Source organism: Emydura macquarii, unplaced genomic scaffold (assembly GCF_026122565.2).
Source record: "Emydura macquarii macquarii isolate MOO-44397 ecotype Brisbane River unplaced genomic scaffold, CSIRO-AGI_Emac_v2 contig_1644, whole genome shotgun sequence".
NCBI lineage: Eukaryota > Metazoa > Chordata > Testudines > Chelidae > Emydura > Emydura macquarii.
The window spans coordinates 6,755,910-6,780,262 of NW_027131781.1; the positions used below are offsets into that span (position 1 = coordinate 6,755,910).

The window sequence follows — 24,353 nt, forward strand, 5'->3', positions numbered from 1 at the left end:
TGGTATGGGGTTTGAGGATGGTTTCTATGAGTCCTAATAGTCCTTCAGTAAGAGTGCAGTAGCCAGATATGACTGGCTTGCCTGAATTCCCCCGTTTGTATGTCTTGGGAAGCATGTAGAACATCCTGGGGTGGGTTTGTAGGGGAAGAGGTTGCAGAATGTCTTGGAAGAGTTTGGGGAAGGATTTGATGGGATCTTTAAATTCCTGTGTGAATTGCGGTATATATAGGGTCTTCTTTGAGTTCTTTATAGTAGGTGGTGTCAGAGTGTTGTCTGTTGGCCTCACAGATGTAGTCATCATGATTAAAGACCATGATGAAAAGGCACTCCTTTTGTCTGATGATTTGGTCACTATCTAGTGGCTGGATTTCAGAGGCTGCATAGGTAACTTTCAAAGGGGAAGTCTGGGAACTTAAATTCATAGCTCTGCTAATCACTAAAAACCATGGACTCAGAGATATTGGTTTTTGCTACGGCAAGCTAGGCAGGACACAAAATACGCAACAGCCCGCTTCATTTTAAGTAGTCTCCGACAAATGTGTGAACCCCTTCTGCTTAACAATCTGTCCCACCTTGTATTTAGCTTAGACACTCTGGTTACCGTCCCCAGCCCTAAAGAAGAACTCTGTGAAGCTCAAAAGTCTGTACCTTCCACCAATACAAGTTAGTCCCATAAAAGGTATCACCTCACCTACCTTGTCTTTCTCTCCAGGGACCAACACGGCTACAACACTGCAAACAACTATTTTTTAAAACACTTATGCCAAGATTAAGACTAAGAACTACCTGACTATTGAATACACAACAAAGTTCAGCAGTAAATATATGGATCATTTGTGTGTGTGTGTGTGTGTGTATAATATACGCTAAACAAAGGCCTTTTCCATTAATTTGTGGGGGTTCTAGCACTCTGAGACCTCGACTAATTGTCGTTACAATTGCAAACCTGCTATTAATGTGAGTGGAAATTATACAAGCACAAGGCCTTTAGGCCCATGTCAAGGCATCTTTGTCAGTCCCAGCATGTCATTCTCTGGTGTCCGAAAAATAGCAGATTGCTCTGGAAGTGAGCCAACCCTTCTCTGGAGAGGGAATAAAGTGTTCATGTCCACTTGTGAATGTCACCTAAAATGTTCATGTCCACTTGGGAATTCGCGGAGGACGTTCAATTTAATAAACACTTCATTTGTTACATGATTTTATCTTCGGACTCCCTTCATCCTTCCCCTCACTGGTTCAGTTGGTTTCAATTAAAATCATAAACAGCTTTGATTTTTATATTTTGATTTTTATTTTGAAATGAGATGGTACAAGGATGCTAGAGATGAGTAGAAAGCCTTTTTACAGGAGAGCACGCATGACAAAAAGAGAAAGCAGCATGCTCCTCCAGCCATTCTGCTCAATTAACCTTTTTATAACTGCACTATTATTTGACAAAAATGTAATGAGAGAGAACCAGGCGTTTGCATTTAAAACCCCAGTAGAAAACGAAACTGTTACAATTGGAAACCTGACACTATGACTTGCAAACGGGCTAATATAAACTCAGCGAAGGCAAAGCTACGTCCTGTCTTAGCTGAAGTCAGTCAACACTTAACACTGCTGTCTCCTAAACTAACAGCAGCACAGATAGGGCATTATGTTTTAAAATCACCTTCAGCTGAGTAATCAGTGTAACCCCCTTTTTAGAGTAGTGAAAACAACTATTACAGGCTTATGTAACTCACCCATGAGAGTTTAACACAGCAGGCTTTTTCCATTCCTTATAAGTATAGTCTCAAAGAGGCCAAGCAAGACCACCTCTATCCCCTTTGAACACCTTTTCTTCCCTTCATATGCTTTTGTCCAGAGCTTTTAGATTGCCTGAAATGCACACTAATAAAATACAGCACGTCCTGTAGCTGTAACATTTTAGAGAAGAAATGTGTGTTGGGATTCACTATGCAGGTTTGATGTGGATGTCACAAGGCTCTAAAAAGAAGAGTACATTGGTTAAATCAACCTGTCCACAAAGCTAATCTGAGAGTAACACACAACAGAGTAAAACTGATAGTCAGCTACCCACTGACCCTATACACCACCTGTACATAGAACTGCTTGCTGCATGGGACTGAAAAGAGACTTGTTCAGACAAGAACAGGTGGAAAAAATTTGCTACACAGGGCCGAAAAAATCTTTAAACAAACCGTTTCAACCATAGACCATTCCGCACAGGCACCCCTTCTACAATAAGTGGGCACAAAACCATCTGCAAATTTTATTTCTTACCCCAAAGAAACTGCAGGCAAAATGTTTTGTAGTCATTGGAGTGGAACACACAGCTATCTATTTCTTTAAATCTTAACTATGTGTACTTCTCTGAAGACTAAGTTAGATTTCAAACTATTTCTTTAATCATATGTTAAAAAAAAAAGTCTTGCAAAATGTTAAGTGACATCATCTTGGCAACAAGAAATGGGATGAAAAATTCTCTCTGTAGAATGGACTTGCCTTATAAGGACTGTATTCAAAAATAAATGCTCATGTAACTACGTGAAAAACTTCTGCAAGGAAGAGTGGAAGGGAAAAGTATATATGTGACAGATAGGGATGCAGAATTCCTGACACACAGAAAACTAACTTATGGTACAAACTAATTTTTTTAAAAGCATGTGTTGTGATTTGGAGACCAAGGGTTAATATGCAGGTTTTGAGTTACTCATTGGAGTAGTCCCTGTGATCTCATTGGGACTACTCATACGAGTAAAGGTTTCAGGATTGTCCTTGTTTGTTTCATTGCTTTGTACTTACAACATATATCAGTAGCTTGAGCCTTTCTCCAGTAGGACAGCCATACTGCTCTCTTCAGTTATACACAGACAAAGAGGAGGCATAAAAGGCTTAGGAATTTTAAATATTGTCAAAGCAATTTCCTACTACAGAGTCTGTGGTGAACTTGGGGTTCGGTCTGTACCACTTCTGAATGCTGGATGATTTTATGATATTACTGGGTCATGGAAAGCCTAATTGTATGTGGCTCCACCATGAATTAGAAGGGTCGTGTCATGTTTCTGCAGGCCAGAGACAATGGTGAGTGAGCGGCACTCAACTACAGAACCCCTTGGGACAATGGTTTACTCTAGCTGGGAGAAGACACTTCCTCCTGTTGGCTGAAGGGAGTAGTGTTTGGAAGTAATGGAGAGTTGCCAGGAGAACAAAAGAAGCAGGTGACCTCAGCCAGAGTCTAGGACTCACCAGAAGGGACCTGGGGAGAGAACCATTTTGCCCCAGATTATGGTGAGGGAATCCACTGCAGGGGTAGGGTAGGCAAGGGGTAGGGGTGGAGGACATTGCCTGCCTGCCGGAACACAGATGATTCCCAGGGACCCCAAGGGAAGGTTAAGCCCATGATGGACACTGCGTTCAGGATGTTTGGTACGATCTGTACTCTCCTGTGCTTTATCTGTTAAGAGTGAAAAGATGTTAGACTGGGCAATGCGTGTGTGTTGTCTGCATTACAACTACTGTGAGCCCTTGGGAGAGTTAAGCTGTTAAGAAGAAGGCTTCACAACTTTTCGTGGGCTTTGGGAGAGGGGTGTGTTTTGGTGCCGGGGAGTCAGGAAGTCCAGTGCTGTGGCTAGGTGGTTGGACACTGAGTTGCAACACTTGCAGGGGATGCCAGATTGAAGGTCTGCGCCCTGACAGTGTGCCTAGGGACCTCGAAATCGGGGCAGTGATGGACTCCGCTCAGGCTCCAGAAGCTTGAAATCTCAGGGACCCAGAGGTCAAAGGCTTAGATTCCTCTCGCAACAATCCTAACAGGTGGCCAGGAAGGGGCATTCATTACGATCTGTGACACAACCATATAAGAAACAAACTCAAGACTTCCTGAGAAGTGTATATGGTCCATGGCATGCCATAACAAGAGAGTCTTTGCTCCAAAGAGTCTACAGTCTACTTAAAACAGACAAAGAGTGGGAGAAAATTTACCCATTTTACAATTAGGATTAAGTGACTGTACAAGGTCAAACAGGAAGCCTGCAGCAGAGCTGGGAATTGAACTCAGCTCCCCTTGTCCCAAATTAGTGACTTAACCACGAGATCACCCTTTCTTTCATGAGCCAGTGTTCCATCTCTGCTGTGATACCGAAGGAGGATGCTAGGATATCAAGCAGTAATAGGGGGGCATTTCCCAAAACAACAACATTTAAAACTATAAATAGGAACATGGGGGAGAAACATAAAAGGACAGATTGTTTAACTCAGCTGAGATAGATTGGACTATGAAAGCTTTTGGAAGGACACAATGGAAACATGATAAATATTTTGCACCTAATTAAGGACTGTCCCCGCTAAGTTGTGCCAGTTGGCATTTTGATAGGAAAAGACACAAACATATTTAAGAAAAAAACCCATCTCTTACTCAAAAGCAATTACATCTATAACTAATTCAAAGGAAAATCAAGGGCTTGAGTTCATCAGTGTGAAAACATTATCCCTTGTAAAGCTGCAAAGTGCAGAGAGACATCCAGTCAGGAGATTTGGATCAGTTACATTCTTTGTATGTCACTTATACCAGACAAAAACTTACATCCACATTTTCCAGATCTTGAAGACTGCAAAATTTGATTATTTGAGCCATTGCTTCCCACCTTTTGGAACTGTGCTGCTCCCCCAAACTTTCTTCAATTGGACTCAAGATAAAAGGTGGACAGAGCAGAATAATTCCTTCAATTCTCTTCCAAGTTTCATGAAAATTCCTATACACACAGGGCATAAGTCTTGCATAAGCCATTTTTTTATTTATTGGATAAACATGATATATTAGTTACCAACAAAATTACAAGAGAAGCTTGTTTTCTTCTCTTACTCTCAGTGGAATATTGAATTCATTTGACCTTTCTCTTTTAAATGGGAAGCCATTGTTATTTGGCTGAAACCTAGAATGTGGTTACACGCTTCAAACAAGACTAAGCTAAGGTGGACTCATCTCAAGAAAACAGGAACTAATTTTCTGGGGAAATGTTCTGCTTTTATAAAAGAACAACTTTTTCTGTTGGTCTGTATTTTTTAAAAGTTCACATCTGGCTACATTTGCTGGTATTGTACTATAGAAAAAACAAAGACTATACTGTATATGTTCCCAAAGTGACTGAGAAGGCCATGTTTTGCAAAGCCTATTAAGCCATGTTCCAGTTTTTGCAGAAGTTAAGCCATAGCAGAGCTTGGATCCAATTCCATTTTATCCAAAACACTGAGATAGTCAAGGTGCACATGTGGAAAGCAGGGGTGCAGATGAAAATTTCTGATATAAAGTCACTGCCTTGGTACAGTAACAAAAGCACTTGTAATAGATGATCACAGAATGTGAGGAGAGAATGAAATACAGCTTTACTGGTTTATTTCTGAAGGTCTGTATTCATGTCTTTCATTAAATTAATAGCCCATGTCTAGAATAAAACTGACTCTCAGGATTATGGTGGGCAATCTAGCGATGAAAAGATGTCACTGTTACCAGAAATTTGGTCACTGTGATCGTGTCATCAGCTCTTCTAGTGCCTTATCTCTATGATTCTCATAAAGCAGAAGAACCTCTTTGATTTCATCTTGCTGGAAACCCATATCCTTAAATTGCACTAAAAGATGCAAGAATTCAGCTGCCTGGAAAAAAAAGAAGGAACAGAAAGGAAGTTATTTTGTCATTATCAGTTTGAGTGGAATTCATTGCAAGATTTCAGCAGAAGCAATGGAATGTGAAAAGGTGCAATTGATCTATGTGATTTGGCAGGGTTCATTATGCTTAAAGAACGATATTGAAATCAGTGGCACAGAATGTGGCCAGTAAAGCCATCATCCTGGTCGCTCCTCCATGCAGGTGGAAGTCTCGGCGGTTCCATACGGGCGTAGAGGCTGCCCATGCACAACTGAGGCCTCCAATGGGAACAGGACAGTTTGAAAACCCTAGGCCAAATTCACCATGGATAAAAGTGGGCACCAGTCCACTGGCTTAATGGAGTGATACCCGCTGGCAAAAGTGGTGAAGCTGGTCCCACCTCTCTAACAGTGAGAAAATGTCTTTTTTCTGCACATATTCCATGTATTCAACAGACACAAGGGCTAGCTTTTAATGCAGGTAACAATTATTGTTCCTTTATTTCACTCCATGTTACAATAAAACAGAAAATGTGACTAACGTCACCTGTTCCAAAAGGGTGTCAGTCTGGTTCTAAAGTGGCCCATATCAAACAATAAGATGAAATAATACTAATCAGGGAGGGAGGGGGGGAAGGGATTACCACCAATATCCAATAATGAAATAGAATTTCAGCCTATATTATGAAATAATTACATGAAAAAATAGACCAGATCAGAAATAGAGCATGAGCGGGAATTCATTTTTAGTGCTCTTTCCCCCACACCCTTCACTCTTGCACCAGACCTTTACTGGCCTCAGTACTTTCCACAGCCTCTCATCTGCAGCTAAGTCACTAGAAGTGAAAGGTGCTGTCCGGCGTCTTTGAAAGTTGGGGTTGTGCCAAACAGTGCCGGCATGAAATTCAATAGTGCTTATACGTCCCTGCCAGTTTTTCACCCTGTTAGGGGCATCTCCCGACATCCTTGGCCAAATGTGACTTCATAAAGGCCAACACCCAGCCACAATGCTATGGCTCTGCCATCTGGGGAAAGGCACACAGTGGAGAACCTGCACAGGGGTCTTGGCAACCCACCGTGGACCCAGCAGGTAGATGGACCACTGAGGAGGCTGATGCCCGTGCAGTATAGAATTAATGAGTGCAGGGGCTATGGAACTGTAGTGTTTCCACTGCACATGGGGGGCAGTAACGGAGCAGGCATTCACAAATACTCTGCACTCCCTGTGGGAGGCAGGGCTGGATTCCTCAACAGCTCTGTGCCGCCCATAAGGAGAGGGGTACTGGAGGTTCGGTTCAGTCCCACCTCTAATATAAAGCTTCAGCAACACTACTCTTTGCTCTGAATGTGCCTAACTGCTTCTGACCTTCTTCTCCGAGTACTGGAACATTTCCATGGCTTCTTCCACCTGCCCCTCTTCATAGCCCTGTTTCAGCAACCTGTCGCAGGCACTAAGATAACCGAGAAACTACAACAGAAAGAGCAACAAAGAAACTGGGTTAATATAACCTCTGGGAGAGGGCGCGACTAGCAATCAAAATCTTTTGCCTGTATATGAAATCTTTGATTTAAGGAGACTGCCTGCCCACCACTCCAAAGCCCAGCAATACAGAGGCTCCCATCTTGGAGGTTGTTCTTATGACTAAGTTGTCATCAGAACTCCTCACGAGGATAAGGCAGGCTTTACTACCCAGAGCCAGACACGCAGGGAAGGACAAACTGTTCCATCATGACGAAAAATCCATAAAGGCCTGGAGTGGAGCTTTTCCGGTTGAGAGGCTGGGCCCCCTGCTTCATAAAATTCTGATTTCATTGACTTCAGTAGGGCCAAGATTTCAGCCCTGGTGTTGTACCAGGCGTATTTATGAAAGCATTCCTTCAGTGGTGGCCAGATCTTCAGTTGGTGCAAATCAGGGTCACTCCAATAAGCTACATTGATTTACATCCCCTAAGGATTTGGCCCTTTACATTGAAAGAAAAGTGTAAAATTGGCTGTTTTTCTTCATTGGGCTAAATTATTAGGTGCCCCATGGAGCTAATGCTGGACTGTTCTGATTGAATATGGGATTGAAGGATAGACTACAATTGTAACAAGAAACACATGGAATATATGTAACTTGCACATTGCACAATTTTCCCAAAAGCTACCAAAAGTTGTACGTTTCAGCCGCACTTCAGGGAACTAGACCTTTTGTCTTTCAGTCTCCACTAAGGTCAGCTGCAATTTTGCACCAGTTTTTAGACACAGAGTAGAGGAAAGATCACAAGGGGGGGAGGGGAGGTAAAAAAGGGATGGGAAAGATTCAACACAGACTTGTTCCATTCCGTTCATTGCCTAAAGCTTTGTCCGTTCTACTTCTCAATGACTCAGGCATCAGGACTTTCATCACTTCCCTGGAGAAGATAATTATTTAAGATCTTCCTATTCTCTGGGTGTGGGAAATATGAACAAATGGAAGGACTCTTCACCCCCGGGGAATCCAGAAATCTGAATGCTTCCTGATATGGGAAAAAAATATTTTCAGGTTCGTTTGGCTTTTTAAAGACTGTATCATGAAGTGCGAGGTGTGTGCCGAACTCTAACCTGCCATGCTCAGTGTCCTTGTTGATCTTCAAAACTTCAACCTACTAAGGGCTTGCTTCAGAATACGGACCAGAATGTGTCCCCCAGCCCAACGGAGGCCTATCTGCTGTCATTACAGAAAGTAAACAGTTATTTTTGGCTTTCCTCATTGTTCTTGAAGCACTGACAGCACAATTCCCAGTGGTATCTTATAAATACCACATAAACCGTTCACTGCCCAAAAACATATGTGACAAAAAATAAATGAAATATACAATGGTAAAAAAGCCAGGGCCAAATTCACCACTTGGTGTAAGTGGGTGCAACTTCATGGACTTCACTGAAGTTGTGTCTGTTGATGCCAGAGGACAATTTGACCTATAATCTCCATAGTCTTTATTAATAAAAAAAAAAAGCCAGACTAACAGCATCAAAAGCATAGAAGGATTCACTAAAAGATCATAAAACTGGCTAAATGTCCATAAAAGGTTTCACAAGCAAAGAATAAAATTTGGTGAAAACTCATCTCTCCAGCGGTGCAGTAATGAGGAGTCAAAAGCGCAACCTAAATTCACTCGGTATTATCAAATCAAACATTACAGCCTGTAGTTGCTTGCCATTTACGTGAATAACTTGCTGTTTTTATTTGTCTCATGACCTTCCTTCCTAAAAAGCCACTGCTGTTGACAACATTTCTTTGGCCATTAACAGGGACATTGGCTTACAATGTTCACTGCAGAAGCAAACAAGTCAGAGAATCTGACATTTTGCCTAAGCACAGTGTGGAACTTGTGTAAAACTGTCGTAAACAGGATGATTTCAGCATTACAAAAAAATCATCAGTAAGACTAAACAAAAACAGGTTTTTAAATATTGTGACCCATCAGCCTTAATGCTACAGTACAGACTCATCTTTTGCCTGGGGAGGTGGAGAAGGAATGTAGCTAGCTTACCCTGGAGGAATGCATTTAAGAACAAGTTGTGCATTTGGTTTTCAAGAATACGAATGCACCCACAAAACATTAGATGGGCACATTCTGCAAAATTAAAACTAAATACATACACAGTTTTAATGCTTACACCTATCATAAGCTATTCTCTCTGGGGTTTTTTCCTGTGTCTTATAATGAGGTTGAGGATGGTTATAAACACCAAGTAGCCTCAGTGCCAGTATCTTGTATCAGAAAAAACTTCATGAAGTTTTTTATTCTGGTGGTAGAATCAATGGAACATGCTAAGGTACAAAACAATCTTTAAGTTCTTCAATACACCTGTAACCCGGTAATTCATTTGCCCTCTCCCATTCATTATGTTACCTGTCATGCTTTTCAGAAAAATATGTGTTTTTTTTTTTCTCCCCCATATAAAAGAAAAGCAATGGAATGACTCGAACTAAATCCACACCAATTAACAAGCCCCGGGGTTACATATTCACTTGAATGTATTTCCAAGATTTCCAGTACAATTTTGTTTGACCTTCACTAAAAACGCCCATCTCTCCTTGGCCACCAATTTCTGATGAGTGTATAGGTGGCTGCTTATAACAGGTTGCACTGTACATTGGTTTTAAGGTCCAGCTGTCTTGCCAGCCAATTCAGAGAGCAGCCTGTAAGTTCCAGCTCACGGCCAGAGACAAAGCACAGGAATGGAACTGACTGCAAGAACAGACGGAACCAAAATGGAGAAAAGTGACGGCTTCAGAATGAAGGACTGGGGAAAACCACTGTTCCTCCCTGGGAGCAAGCTCTGGGCCAAGGCCTGGGAAATTCACTGTTAAGAACATCCCTAAAGTATTCTGTGTTACAAGAATAAGACAGTCAATAAAGTGGAATGACAGCAAATTTAAAACGGACAGAACTTTCTTACAAAATGCATAGTCCTCCTGCAGAACTCCCTGCTACAACATAATACTGTAATTGAGACCAAGAGTTAGAAGAATTAAAACAAAGAATGGGCATTTATACGGATAATGAGAATAGTCACATTAGAAAGGACTAACAAAAAGTTTTGAAGAACTATAACTTCTGGTCAGTCATAAGCGACCCACTAGCTGACAGGGATTAGGAAGAGACTTCCACTGTGGGCAGGTTATTCCACAATTGCCCACCCAGTTTGGAGTTCTTTCATCTTTCTCAGAACCATCTGGTACTGGCGACTCGTGAGGCAGGATACTGGATCAGATGGACCACTGACACATCATGGCAATTCCTATTCCTGTATGAGCCTTTTAACCATGTTCTTTTGTCAGAACTGGGGTGAAGTCTCTTTAAAGCTGAAGCCTTGAAAATTCTTGCTTTAGAAATCAGGGTAGTTTCTGGCAGATTTACTCAACACCATAAAGAATGCAGTGATTTCTGGCTACCACATGATGTTACTATCCATCACCTTGCCTGCAGCTGTCAGCAACACACTGCAACCCAGCATGACACAGAGGAGCAGTGAATAGTCTCAATTTTTCTTCTCTTTTTAACTTTTGGTGGAAACATTTTTCCAGCAAGGTCTTTAGCCTAACTTGGTCAGACTTACACTGGTAATTTGAGACTAGAAATCTTCATGGCTAACCATTATATTTCATCTTGGCTGTGCCCCTACACAACTGGAGGAGAAAGAGGAGATTATGCTGGTGAAGGTGAGAGACCAGCACACACTTCGGAAGCTTGCAAGCAGGATACAACCATATATTTAGCTAAGGGCTGCACTGGTAACTTTGTGAGAACCTGAGTGCCGCAGTCAATTTGCATAAAATGGAGCGGATTGCAGCCAACCTCATCTGTAATATGGAGCACTGCCTGCTAGGATGCGTAGCCTCTGTGGGCTGTATCTCCACACTGAAGATGATGGCAGCCATGGAGGAGCACATTGAACAACTCCATTGACTACATAGGGCATGTAGGGGCTGCACTTTGCTCACTTCTCTGTGCCTGGCTAGTTTTAAGCCTTTGTGAGTAGACTAAATAACGTTCACCAATCAGGATTACAGAAATACTTGCATTAAACAGCAGAACGGATCTGGGAATGATGGTCTAGTGGATAGGTGCTAGCCAGTCATTTGGGGGACCTAGGTCCAATTCCCTGCTCTGCCACAAAATTCCTGTGTGACCTTCGGCAACTCACTTAGTCTTTCTCAAGGCTTCAGTTCCTTATCTGTAAAATGGGATAACTGTACTTTCCTGCTTCATGGGATATTGTGAGGATAAATATATCAAAGATTGGCATATGCTTGGATACTAGATAGTGTAGAGAGGCATCCAGTAAGCTAACTATAAGTGACATTATGTATTGATGACAATTTAGAATATTCTGTGACCCAGTGCAATGCACAGGCATTATTTGTACATATTCAGTGACTAACCACCATTCTGCAAATTCTTTAATTTTGGTGAAGAAGTAAGAAATCTCAGAGGTAATTACACAGTGCAGCTCAGACTAGATGAGGCACCAAGATAAATCATACTGATGTAATGATTGAGAAAAAAAATTTGTTAGAAAAAATGTTTTCATACCATGAAAACAAGAAATCTGCACTTCAAAATGACACTGTGATTTAGGTCACAAATGTAGGTTTTTGGTTCTGTACAATAAACAGGACACTATAAAATAGTAACGCAGCAACTATTGTGGCCTGTGGGAATGTGGCTGAACATAATGAAAGCCAATTTTATTACTTAAAAATTTAAGATCTAAGGCAAAAATCCTGAATTACTTCAGTTCTTATTATGACGTATGATAAACTACTACAGCTTCCCAAAAGCAGAACTGGATGTCTCTTTTAAGACTTGGCTAGTTACCAGATAATCTTGCACTAAGAAGATTCTTACGTGATTGTCCTTTATCAAGTGTTTTTCATACCATTCAAGAAAAGCAATACTGGTTCCACTAACCTGACCTAAACTTTGTCTTCCAGTCTTCTGGAGGGCGAGGATAGCTCTGCGTATCGGATAACCCAAGGCTATAACTGGCTCAATAAGGTCACGTTCTTCTTGGCTTAATGCCGAGAGGAGGTCAGCTGTTGAATCTGGATGAGCTCTGTGGGAACTTGGAGGTCGCAGAGCCCCAGATGGGGGTGGAAGGCAGGAATAGGGGCTGAGGGACTGAAAAATAAACAGAGAACTTTATGTTCACTAATTAGGACACATCCATTTACAAGACACTAGCATTTAGTACTGTGTGAACCTATAAAAAGAATCCTCATTCTCCTTTTTTGGAACAACAAGGTAATTGTGGATTTCAAAAGCATCATTTCAGCATTTGTCATTTAATATAATTGCATTAGAGTGGGCAACCAAAGTAAAATTCCCACAAATGGAACAATTCCCTTCTGGTTCTGTGTGTGAGTGTATAAATAAATGATTACATGTTAGCTATCATGCATGTGATTTTTTTGTGTTACATATCCTGTTTAAATGAATTCTAAGTTTACTTCAAATGACCTTACTGAGATCAGAACTTATGTTTCCAGGGAAACTCTGCACAGACTGAGATGACAATGTCTGGAGACCGGAAATTTGGGAAAACTTTAAGCTATGCACTATAACAATAAAAACAAACAAAAGAACCCAATCTAGTTATTACTTGGGGACAGCTACAACAATTTGTTCACAAGGTCTCCCTTCAAACGAGACTAGACTAAATTAAGTCTAGCTGCAGATGGCTTCACGGCTTCAGATACAGATCAAAGGCGCTAGCACTCAAGGATGCTTATGTGTTAAACTGATCACACACAGCTTCGAATTCTCAGGGAATCTTGTTCATAACTCCAAGAACAAGCTCTTTACTTGCCCTTGGTTGACCAAGCAGGAAATGATCATAATATCAGTGAGGATGACAGTCAGGTAGTCAAGCCTTGGAAACAGTGACTGTCTAAACACTTGATCTCCTATTTAAGAGTGTGTTGTGCATATAAAGATATAAAACTGTCTGTGTGTGTGTTTGTGAGAGAGAGAGAGAGAGAGAGAGAGAGAAAGAAAGCCATCTGACATCCTAGAAAACATCTCATGCTGAGAAGTGCTCATCCCATTTAGGGGCTTATGGAATACACAATGACGTATGATAGCTGAACAGATTGGGATGATAGATAAGTAATTAGATTTAACAGTGGTTTAGCTTACAGAGTACATATAGGAATATAACCACTCCATAATTACTCTCTCTAAATCTCATACAATTACATGCAACTTAACTTTGCCTTTCATTTATTTGGTCAAGGTACCTGTAGCTTTTAAGTAACAAGAGTCATACATCTCTCAAAAAGTTATGATAGAACCTGAAAAGTTTTTAAGATGTCATGAAATTCCAATTTCAGAAGACAAAAACAACAACATTTATTCCATCATTTTGTGGTATTTACTCTATTGTTACATGATTAGAATTTATAATGCAACTATGGAGCTAGTTCATAATTATTTCTCTCCTATCTAGATTTTTTAAAAGTGAATTTTGTGCAGGTAAAAGGTGCTAGAATTGGCAGCTGTAAAAGCTAAAGTTCTTCTATCAACAGAACAGAACAGGGACAAAAGAGACAGTTATAGTGCACTGCTTCCACCTGAGCTGGTCAGGGGTGAGAAAGCAGTTCAGTCTTCATGTCCATTCAATCCATAGCCTCCTTTCTGAAACTGCCAAGAGGGGTAACCGGGAGGTAGCTGTGTGTGGTACAAAACTAGAGCTGGTTGAGAAATGTATTTTATTTCCTGCAAAAAATTTCAAAGAAAAGAAACAAAAATGGTTGAAATTTTAAGGTTTTCATTGAAAACCAACATTTTTTCAGTCGTTGAAAACTGTTTTTTCATTGGCAGTCGGCAACAATTGAAAATGTTTGCAGTTTTTTGATGAAAATGGAAATGTCCACAAAAATGTAATCTAAAAGGCATTTTTTAATTGAAAAAAATTTTCAGGAAAATTTTTTTAGACAAGCTCTAATGAAAACTGGTTCCCCAACCACTACTCAGACTTTCCTCTATTAATTTTGTCAGTGTTTTCAGCCACAACATATAACAAAGGCCAACTGGTTATTTTTTCCTGAACAGAGCTCAGCTTCCAAAAATTTGAGAAATACCGCTATATAGGATGCATTATCTCCTTTCTATCTCACCCTTTACCCCACTTTACATGGGGCTATGTGACTACCACAGACAGCATTGACAAAGGTACACAATATCAAAAAGCTGTATCTTACCGCAACTGTGGGTTTATGTTTTCTTATTGGAGGTATTGATCTAGTAGCAGAAGGTGTCCTGGGACTGCAGCCAGGGGTAGGTGGAGGTGTTGGGGTTAAAGTTCCCACCAAGGATACATCAGAGGCAGACCCATATCTAAGATTTCTGCTACTTCGAGAGCGCTGGTAGAGTGAAAACGGTCTTGGAGCGAGCTGCGTTTCAGCAGATGCTCTTTTTAAAGGATGCACTAAAGCAGCTAGCTTCTTTTTGGCTTCTTCCAACTCATTCTTCATATTGTTAAATAAAATCATGGATCTCCTCTGCTTGATCACATTTGAGGTAACTGGCTTGTGGCAGCAATTTTCGAAAGGAGGGTCTAACAATGCCGGAGAAGTCCTGGGCCTAAACTGGTGAGCTTTGGAATGCTGAGGCATGGCAGTTTCAAATTTGTTGTCCAAAATGTTTTCTTCTTCTTTGTCACTTTCTTCACAGGTAGTTGAGGAGTACTCATCATCCTCCGAATACTCATTCTCTTCAGAGTGCCAGTCCTCACTTTCTGTTTCAGATGGTGCCCCTGTGGGCTGGGAAGGACCATATTTCACATCAGCAGCATTTAGGCTTACACACCTCCGAACAGAGGTTGTGTGTGTAACATCATCCTTTGCTTTTCCATCAACTGTCTCCTCGTTCTGTGTGTTGATGACATAGTTTTCTTTAGGATCAACCAAAAGCAGCCAGCAAGGTGGAGCTGTTGGGACAACATCAGTAGTAACTTCATACCAGGGAGTTGCTTGCCCAGAAGCAGCCTCAATCCAATAAAGCACCTTTCTTTCTAATGAGAAATCATGCTGTAAAATAGCAGAAAGCAGAATAACTCAGTATTTAATAAAAACCTCATATGATGTCAATTAAAAGATTTTTGTATGGGTTCAAACCTGCACTCTTTCTCACCTGAGTAATGCTTACAATGGAACTACTTGCATGAGTAAGGGGTGTAGGACTGGACACTGTGGGCAACATCCTCTGCTGGTGTAAATGAGCATAACTCCATCTAAAGCAAGGGAGTTATGCCAATTTATACAGTCTGCCTCAGAATCTGTAATCCTAAACATAGAACTGTATCAACTCAGAAATAATGACATCCAACTCAAACACATTCATACTGGAACTTTTTCTTTTTAAATATTTGAGTAATGCTTAAAAACCAACTAGCTTCAAGAGTTGAGCTCACAATCAAAGCCACATGCCCTGTTTCAAGTATTTATCACCTATGGTACTGGTGAAGGGGAAATACAGAACTAGGGACTGAGGGTGTTGGCATGAAAGTAGAAGAGGTACTATTTTAATATATTTAGTTTTAAAATATAAATATATAATCTAAAGATCTAATTTAGCAAATAATCCTTATATCATGCCCTCTGGAGTTTGCCAAATTAGAACTCTCATGGGCTGTTGGACAAACATGCCCCATACTCAGGCCACAAGTTCTGTTTTTACTACTTAATGTACAGTAGGGCAGAGCACTTGCTACTGTTATGACTGATGATGGACCTGAACCAAATCCCCCAGATTCAAAACACATCAAATTTTGAGGAAAGATTCTAGATCCAATCTTGCATCTTTTATCATGTTCTGGCAAAAAATATTGTTTTTTCCAAAGCAAAATCTGAAGGTCAGAATTTTAGACGAGGAGGCAACTGGTATGCCTGTGCAAACACAAAAGTTCAGATCAGGAGACTGCACACCTATCAGTCTGCAAACAAGTATCCATTTTACATGTGTTGCATAAGGCACAGATGCTGCAATCTCCTTCAAAAAAAAAGTTCCAGAATGTCAGGATGTAAACTGTAATAATATCTTAGCATTTCAAAAACAAAACTATTCTTGGTATATTTGAGATATTTAATTTAGCGAACAGAGTAGAGTTGAGCAAAAATGAACTAGTGAAAAAGCAGGATGTTATTTTTAAAACTTTGCAGCTGCTCAAAGCAAGAATAAACAGCATCAATCTCTGTTATGGAGTCTTGCAAAATACAGACTTGCCAAGAATAAAGTGTAATGACTCCACCTATTGGTGAGAACTTGAGGAACATATCTGAAACCAAAGCAGTTCTTTCTACAAAGAGGACTTCAGCTAAAGTCCTGTCCATCCTATGGTTGAAATTATGCTAGCAACAACTGTAACCTAGGAAATTTGCACCAGTGAGTTCTGGAATACTGTCAACAACTGAGATGATTGTGATAAAACAGTACTGCGGCCAGCTAGTGGGGGAAATCCAAAGCAGTTTCATATGACTGACAAAACTGTTCTAGCACCAGTGTGTGCATTTAAAAACAATGGTCAACTGTAACATGAACAGGGCCTAAATTTCTTAGAGTACATCACACTGCAGCATATGTCCTAGCCAGCATGGGTAGTTTTCGCTGGCCAAAATTCCCTTTCAGGCCATGGTACACAGGTCAAAGCAGGATCTGGGCTTTCCCCTAATAATTTTTGGTCTTGCATAAGACTGCAAAAACAGGTGTCAGTTTGGCCCAGAAAATAAATATTTCAAGGAATTTTTTTCCTTTTTAGTGGAAAAAAATACTACGCTACTCTTAATCTCATGGATTTACCATTGGGATCAAAATTAACAAAGGCTCTGTGAACAGGGACTAACCTACCATTGTGGACATTAGGATCTCAATGCAGTCAGGAATATCAAAGTCGACTAAATTGATTAAGTTGGTGCCTTCAGCAGAGTCATCTTCCAAGCTCTTGGACATTTTAAAAGGTACGTCATCCAGATAGCTCATATTGTCACTTGATATTTTGCAATCTAACAGAAAATGAGTAAATAAAAAGAAGTCTCAGTGAATTTAATGTGAAACAGCAAGGTAATAGCATTTCACATGCCAGATCCTAAAAAAACAAACAAAAAAAAAAAACACACCATGAAAGGAGAAGCAAAGTAAATATATTTTAACTGCAAATAAAAATAATTTAGCTTTTAAACATAGTTTAGCAATAAGTGAAAAGCACTGTATGCTGCCGATTCTGGTAAAGTAGAAGAGCCGTGTCCACTATGAAAAACACTGAAAATCTTAAGAACTGTATTTGGTGTCAGATACTAGAAATATTTACATAAAAGGCTAAACTTAATTATTGGATGACGGGGTTTGTGATGACCACAGAATAGGGGCCCTGTTTAGCCAAAACTTCTAGGGTTCAGGTTTTGGATGATAGAAACTGTTGCACAGCCCAAATGTGATTCATATTGAACACTATTACTTCACTCGCAGAGCGCAGACTGTTGATCCTACTACTCCCTGTAATTCTGCTGCACATGTAGATACGCCTGTCCTATGGCCAATGCTCCAGTCTACGTTAGTGACATGCTATTCTTGTGCAGAATGAGGGCTGTCCATTCACACGCACCTTAGGCTCTCTGAGGAACTGACAACTAAGCTCTTGCTATGGATCATTAAAGGAGACAGGTTTTTTTCCCCACATGCCAGTCTGCATTCTGCACAACAGACTTCTGTAGGTTCCACTGCAGTACACATCTACCCATATCCAGAATGTGGCTTGAGCCAGCTGATCTACCTTCTTTGCCCTACATCTCTAATGTCAGAAATTCTTATAAAGAACCAGCGTGTAATTATTCTTTTATCCTTTCTCCAGACAAGCGCATATGACCAACTCATTTGATCACTTGCATATGTGAACCTTCATTTCATTAATTTAAATGGCTTTCCAAGTCTTTGACAGCCAACAGTTCTCTCTTCTATCCACTGATCAAGTACTCTGTTTTGGTACCTATGATAATTTGGTACCTATGGTAAGTGATAATTTGAACAGGTTGCATATAGTCCCAGTATGGCAGTCACCAAGTCACCTTGATTCCAGCTTCACTTGCAGCATGATAAAGACTGTGTTCTATTAATTTATTCTCCACTTCCATCCTCTACTATATTCAAGCTGAATTCCCCATATATATTCAATAACTCCCATCCACTTCCCTTTCTTCCTTTCCCTACTGCCACATACCTCCTTACTTTAATTGTCCATCCACCCATCATTCTTCCTTCCATTCCCTCTCCCAACCAGAAAGCTGGGTATGGGGAAGGGACCAACTGGCAGTTCTTCGGGAGACAGAGGCTAAAATGGCATCTGAGGGAAGCATTAATCAGCCTCTCCATCCTTTATGCAGTTTAAGGATGACCCTGGTTGAGGGAGGGATAAGCAGTTTCAGCCATGGACTGGTAGTCTGATTGCTAGGGAATAGTGTGGGGGGAGTACAAATAGACATCCTCCTAGCCCAGTTGACATGACCCAACAGCAACCCTAGCAAAGTCAGAGATTAGCAGGACAATCCCAAAGGCTTCCCCCACATGGCTGGCCGACTTGGGTTTTAAAGAGCAGATGGAAGGAGACTGCTGAGATGGCACTGGAGCATCGTAACAGACACACGCAAATCCAGACGAGATTACTGGAAAGATGAGAGAATTGCTGAAGTTCTGTTGTGCTCACACGTCCCTTTCTTCAGCTATTCCACATTGTGAGAAATGGCCTCCATTTCCAACTCAAACATAGCTATGTTACACAGAGTTCATGTCTCACATTTATTCCTACAAGTTATGCAGAATAACGAGGGTCAGCCTATACAGTTTATTTCCATGTGATTTTAAATCTCTCTCTCTGCCAACTCAGTCATTTTCTTGACCCCCTTCGCTTCGGAGGTTTTGCCCATGTTATTTTAAAGATCCTGCTACTGGGGGGCTGAGAGACAATCACACTTATTGTTAGATGGATGTTACTATTACATTATCTAGATAAACCTGAAAAAGAAATCAAATAACGTTTAATGTGGTAAAATTTTTGGGGTAGGAACGGCAGGGAGAGAAGGGTGGAATCTGGTGAACTGGCATTAGTGGCATGGAAAATATTGCTACAACAGCTCTGACTCAGTTCAGTGAAAAATAAGATTCTGTTGTACAGTCAGATGAGGAATCCCTATTCCCTAATTTCTTATCTGCAATGGGCTGATGGGTATTTTCCTTTTGCATAATGTTAACTGACAAGTCTTGATAATAAGTCTTCCAACAAGACTTGGAATCTGAAGTCTGTGCTTATTAAAAAAATCCCTACACAGCAGTTCCTTATAATCTTTCTGAAGAAATAAAAAGTAGCTGGAATCATATCAATTTCCACAAAACTGTTTTGCCCATAATTTTTTCAAACAAAAGGGAGGGTATGTTCATTAATGGGGATAAATACATCAAAAAAGAAGCAAAATTTTTATAAAGGGGACATAGCAGCACCACATATAAAACTGAAGAATATAGATCTAAAAAGGAGGAGGCAGCTAAACAACTCACAGCCAGATTTCCACCATTAGGAAACAAATTTAAATACTGCTATTACTATTATTATTATTATTATACTGTGCCAGTCCTAGGCACAATTCCTAGGTGCAACTGAGCTAATATATTCAGTTTATCTGAACATTACAGAAGGGTTGTCATTTGGATTGTTAATACAAGGATTATGTGCATCCAGTGCTGTAGTTGTAGCCAGATGGACAATGACCAGCTTTGCAGAGCGGCACGTGTATTTTCATTAATACATTTCATGTGGAACAAGCTGGAATCCTACACAGGGGCAGACCATCTGCTTCCATACGTAAGAGAAGTTCAGCATAAGCTACAGCCTGCGTAAGTGCCACAGAAAAACAGACAAACTGTATTTGAAAACAAATTACTGTGAGACATTGCTCTTTCAGTTACCTGGACTGTATATGCTGAAGAGTCCACACGTATGTAGTTAATATTACCTTGCAGACATTGTGTACTGCTGAAACAGGATGTCCCTGTAGTTAAATAAATAAATAGGGTCTTTTTTTCAAAATAGGTGCAACATCCACTATTGTCAATGGCAGTTAGGTATGTATATGGGAAAAAAAGCATTTTGTGACCTTTTCCTAAAGAAAGATTTTTAAAAGTCACTTTTATGGATTAAATGAGGAGGATCGATGCAATTCCCTAAAGCCACAATGAACATAACAATTGGTGTTCTGATATCTGAAATATTTGCTATGCTGGATTTGCCAGAACACGGGTTTGTTTATATACGAAAGTTAACCCACTTTAAATATACTGGTATAATTAAAGCAGTACAATTCATATAGTGGGACACAGTCATACCCATATAAAAGTGCTTTATACCAGTATAGCTATTCCCATATAAGGAGAATAAAATATAGTGGTAGAACTGTATCCATAGCCGTTGCAGTACCGGTATTACTCTTTTTTTTTTTTAAAAGCCAAAATTCACCACCTAATCAAAATAGTTATACTGGTACAAAAACTGTGTATTTCAGATCTAAGATGCGGTGACTACCAGAAACACTCTAGATAGGGGTCTGTCAGCACTACAAACATTTTCAGTGATCTGTAGCTTGGATTATAATGCCAAATGGACCATTATATGCTATAAAAAATATATATGAGGCTTCCACTTTTAAGATTACAGTGGAGCCTGCCTACCTAAAAGATAAAAGCAGAGTTACCAGTAAATACTAGTTAACACCAAAACACTTTTTACAAAGATTCTGAGCTCATTCATCCAGTGACTTCTTCACATCACTCCTAGCCAGTTTCACACTAGAAGATCCAGGTTGATAGATGAATTAATACACATCAAGTGCAATTTTTAAAGACAGTAAAGGAGTGGACAGAATGTCTTAGTGCATACAGAATTGAAATTGTATTGGGACCAGATATAGAATTGGATCCAAAGGAGCTATAGAAAGTTATATCAATCTTCTTTTGAACCACAATATTTTTCTAAACCTCACACGAAGCAGGAAAATGCCTTTCTGGACTCAGCTCAGTTCATAGGTTTAATCAGATTAGTGTTTATCTGAAGACAGATTATTTTAGAATCAAATCACAAGCTTGTATACAATAGTTTCTAAGCTGTATAATATTTTAAGAGTTCCTCCTCAATTGGTGGCTTACACATATGGTCTTCATTTGAAAAATCAAAATATTTTACAAGGAAAAGTAATATTAAACAATGCTGCATATTTACTATATGAACTATATTAAAAATATATGACTGGAATATACTTTGCTCTATAGTACATCAACTGGCATTTTACATTTTATGTATTTATGTACAAGATAAAAGTATAAAGTTATATGTACCTTAAAAAGAAATCATGCAGCTTTTCTCGTGAAGCACAGAAACTTGCGTTGTTTTACATACGCTGGCTGTTTATCCACAGCTCAATTCTTTAAATACTCACACAAGAGAGTCAGGTGTCTGTATCACATGTCTAGTTTTAGATTATGGCTACCTAATCAGTTAGCCTGCATCACCACCTCCCCAGATACAATAAGGAGCCTAACCACTTGTGCTGAATATCCTCTGGTCACTTATTAAGTTTTATAAATTGAGGATGCAGCTGTCACTGTTTTTATAGAACTTGACGTTTTGTTTTAGATCAAATAAGATTCTCAGTTTCTGTTCTAGGGAAAGATGATTTCCTGTATAACAAGAAGTTAAAAAGAACAGATTTTTTTCTTCTTTTGTAAACCAGAAACCCTGACGTTGCCTTTAATTACTTTATAACCTATTTTATACGGTGCTTATAGGCAACAGACATGGAAGCAACAATTGCTGCACATTCTTTGGCAAAAAAAAAGTCTCACACTCATTTTAACCCTTTCAAGTAAGTAATTCTCAGTCTGCCCATACCAAGAGATCTACTCCAGGCACAAGTTCCAGTCAAAATTTATGAGCGTTTACATTTACTTGTAAAGCCACAACATAAACGGGGTTGAATAGCAGCTGCACCTCTGAATCACTTGCATGGGGTGTTAGATCTGATAGACGGAACTAGAATCTGTATAAACAAAGATCCCATTACATGCCCCCATCACTGTCCTATATATTGGCCTGTACACAAAACAGCGGCAAAACAGAACATTCTGCAGTGCTTAGGGAAAAGAGCTGCGGAGGTTTCTCTGTATGGCTACTTTGCCAGCAGCTCTCCCCATAATATGGAGATTAAGTGATGTAAAGGCTTGTGCTGGTCCTCTGGACCATGGAAATTTTCACACTTAGAGAACAGGTATTTATAATAGTTTCAATTATTTTTAATTTTTTTTTTTTTTAAGTATAAAATGAACTTACAAAATGAGAGTTGTATTTTGATCAAATTATATTTTACCAATGGTATCTACTTACAAATAAAATAAGTAACCAACAAGAACAATTACAATAAATTAGACTTCAGCTTTTATTACATTATCTTTTTTTCTAGTAGGCTTATTTATCAAGTTATATGCAGTCACATGGCTAGTCTACCTTTCTGAGCCTATCAATGGGGGATAGTCTTCCACAGTATGGTACCAATTTTAGCACTCATCAGGTCAAAATGCCAAAAACTGCTGTTACAGTCAAGGATTTAAAAAATCTAAGCCATAGTTTGCATATAAGGGTTTGGTTCAGTTTAACTGCTGATTTCTACTAACAAGGCTATGGAAACAGTCTGACTGTTATGCTTGATATGGGGCCATACATTATTAAATATGAGAAAAAATGTCTTGCTTACTAGTGATTTAATTTTCCTTTTTTTTAAACTTTTGATGTCTTCATAATCTTGATTCCTGTTCATAAAATGAAAATCAGCAAAAACATTTTAATATGTAAAAGAATAAAAACATATCAAATACATGAGAAAATTAGATATGCACACTTTTTAGTCCTTTTACATTAAAGACTGAGTTATTATTTCAATACTGAAATTAAAAGAAAGCTACAGAAACATTCATGTAGAATTAATGTAAACTATCCCAACCCATAAAAGCAAGGCTATTCAGAATACTAATGGTCATTCTTAACTTACTCCTCTGTGCCTAGGTGTTGCAAGAGCCTCTAAGGGTTAATGGTTTTACATACAATGGAGGAAATTCTCCACTCACTTTACAATTCCCATTTAGATTTCATGGGAGCTGTGCATGCATTTAGATGAAGATATAATCCTCAATGTGTTGTAACATCTAGGAATGACTTAAGGATCATGTTGCATCATTTATAAATTTTCTTGAGGGTTTATTAATAAGAACTTCAATAGTGTTTTAGTTCACTTTCCTAAATTAAAATTCCCACTGACTCAACTGTATACAGTCTTAACCAGATAAAGAAATGACAAATTTAACTATTAATTTTAATGTATTTTATAAAAAAATTCACAGCACTGCTGATGGTATGACTATGGATTGTCAATATATTGCCATATCATACCAAAATACGATGTGAATGGAACAGGTATTACATGAATATTAGGCTCTAGTCTATACGTGATTTAGCACATGCAAAATTTCAGATTTTAAAAGCAAAGTGTCTCTTGAACATAGTACAATACATGAGTATGTGCAGGCAGGGGAGGAGGGGGGATGATGCTGATGGACCTTTTCATTCTTATAATAAAACTGAAAACAAGACTTTTTTTAAGAGCTCCATTAAGCAAAAATAACTGTGATTTTGAACAGGAGACAATCAAAGAGCTAGATTTTTAGAACTGCTTGTATTATTACTGCATGTATAACGCCCACAGGCTGGCTGTAAAACTGCCTGAAAGAAAGGGAGTCCATTTGAGAAGCTCTCACTTTTTATTTAGAAAAAGAATCTTCTATTTGTGAGGTATGTTTGATGCATACTGGCTAAACAGCACATAAATGTAAGTAATACTTAGCCCTTACATATCATTCTTAGCATTTTAAACTCACTATACAACATTAATCCTTGTGAGGTAGGAAATTATTCTTCTCGTTTTACAGTTTGCTTAAATAGACAAACAGAATGTATTGACTGCCACAGGCCACAAAGCAAGCCAGTGGTAGAGCCAGGATTAGAACTCAGGCTGATCACAGTGACTCTTAGAAATGGCGATACTTATATATTTAATGTGGTGTTGGCTGTTTGTTTAGGTTTTTTAAACAAAGATCCCATTACA

The 24,353-nt window shown here is 39.4% G+C and overlaps 1 protein-coding gene across 3 annotated transcripts; it reads right to left on the minus strand.

Moving 5' to 3' along the window:
- Positions 1 to 1,267: 1,267 nt before the first annotated feature.
- UBAP1L (ubiquitin associated protein 1 like) lies at positions 1,268 to 24,331 on the minus strand. Of its 3 annotated transcripts, XR_010921276.1 has the most exons (9): positions 21,538 to 24,331; positions 20,116 to 20,198; positions 17,011 to 17,165; positions 14,367 to 15,194; positions 12,076 to 12,285; positions 6,998 to 7,099; positions 5,495 to 5,640; positions 4,571 to 4,739; positions 1,268 to 1,971 (listed from the first exon to the last, which is right to left on the minus strand). XR_010921276.1 is itself a non-coding variant. In XM_067555573.1 (7 exons), the coding sequence occupies exons 3-7, from the start codon at positions 17,140 to 17,142 to the stop codon at positions 5,506 to 5,508; spliced, it is 1,407 nt and encodes a 468-aa protein (XP_067411674.1). In that variant the 5' UTR covers positions 17,143 to 17,165; positions 20,116 to 20,198; positions 21,538 to 24,331; the 3' UTR covers positions 4,755 to 5,505. The 3 variants fall into 3 exon arrangements, 2 of the variants coding, with proteins under 2 accessions (XP_067411674.1, XP_067411675.1); XM_067555573.1 differs by lacking the exons at positions 1,268 to 1,971; positions 4,571 to 4,739 and having other exon boundaries at positions 4,755 to 5,640; XM_067555574.1 differs by lacking the exons at positions 1,268 to 1,971; positions 4,571 to 4,739; positions 20,116 to 20,198; positions 21,538 to 24,331 and adding an exon at positions 18,377 to 18,434 and having other exon boundaries at positions 4,755 to 5,640.
- Between the last annotated feature and the right edge of the window lie 22 nt (positions 24,332 to 24,353).

Bases quoted from the DNA above. Each gene is read 5' to 3' on its own strand.
- UBAP1L (XM_067555573.1), bottom strand. From the start codon at position 17,142: ATGAGCTATCTGGATGACGTACCTTTTAAAATGTCCAAGAGCTTGGAA. The intron at 15,195-17,010 runs GTAGGTTAGTCC...GCTATTTTACAG, and splicing joins AGATCCTAATGTCCACAATG to CATGATTTCTCATTAGAAAG. The intron at 12,286-14,366 runs GTAAGATACAGC...TTTATTTTTCAG, and splicing joins AACATAAACCCACAGTTGCG to TCCCTCAGCCCCTATTCCTG.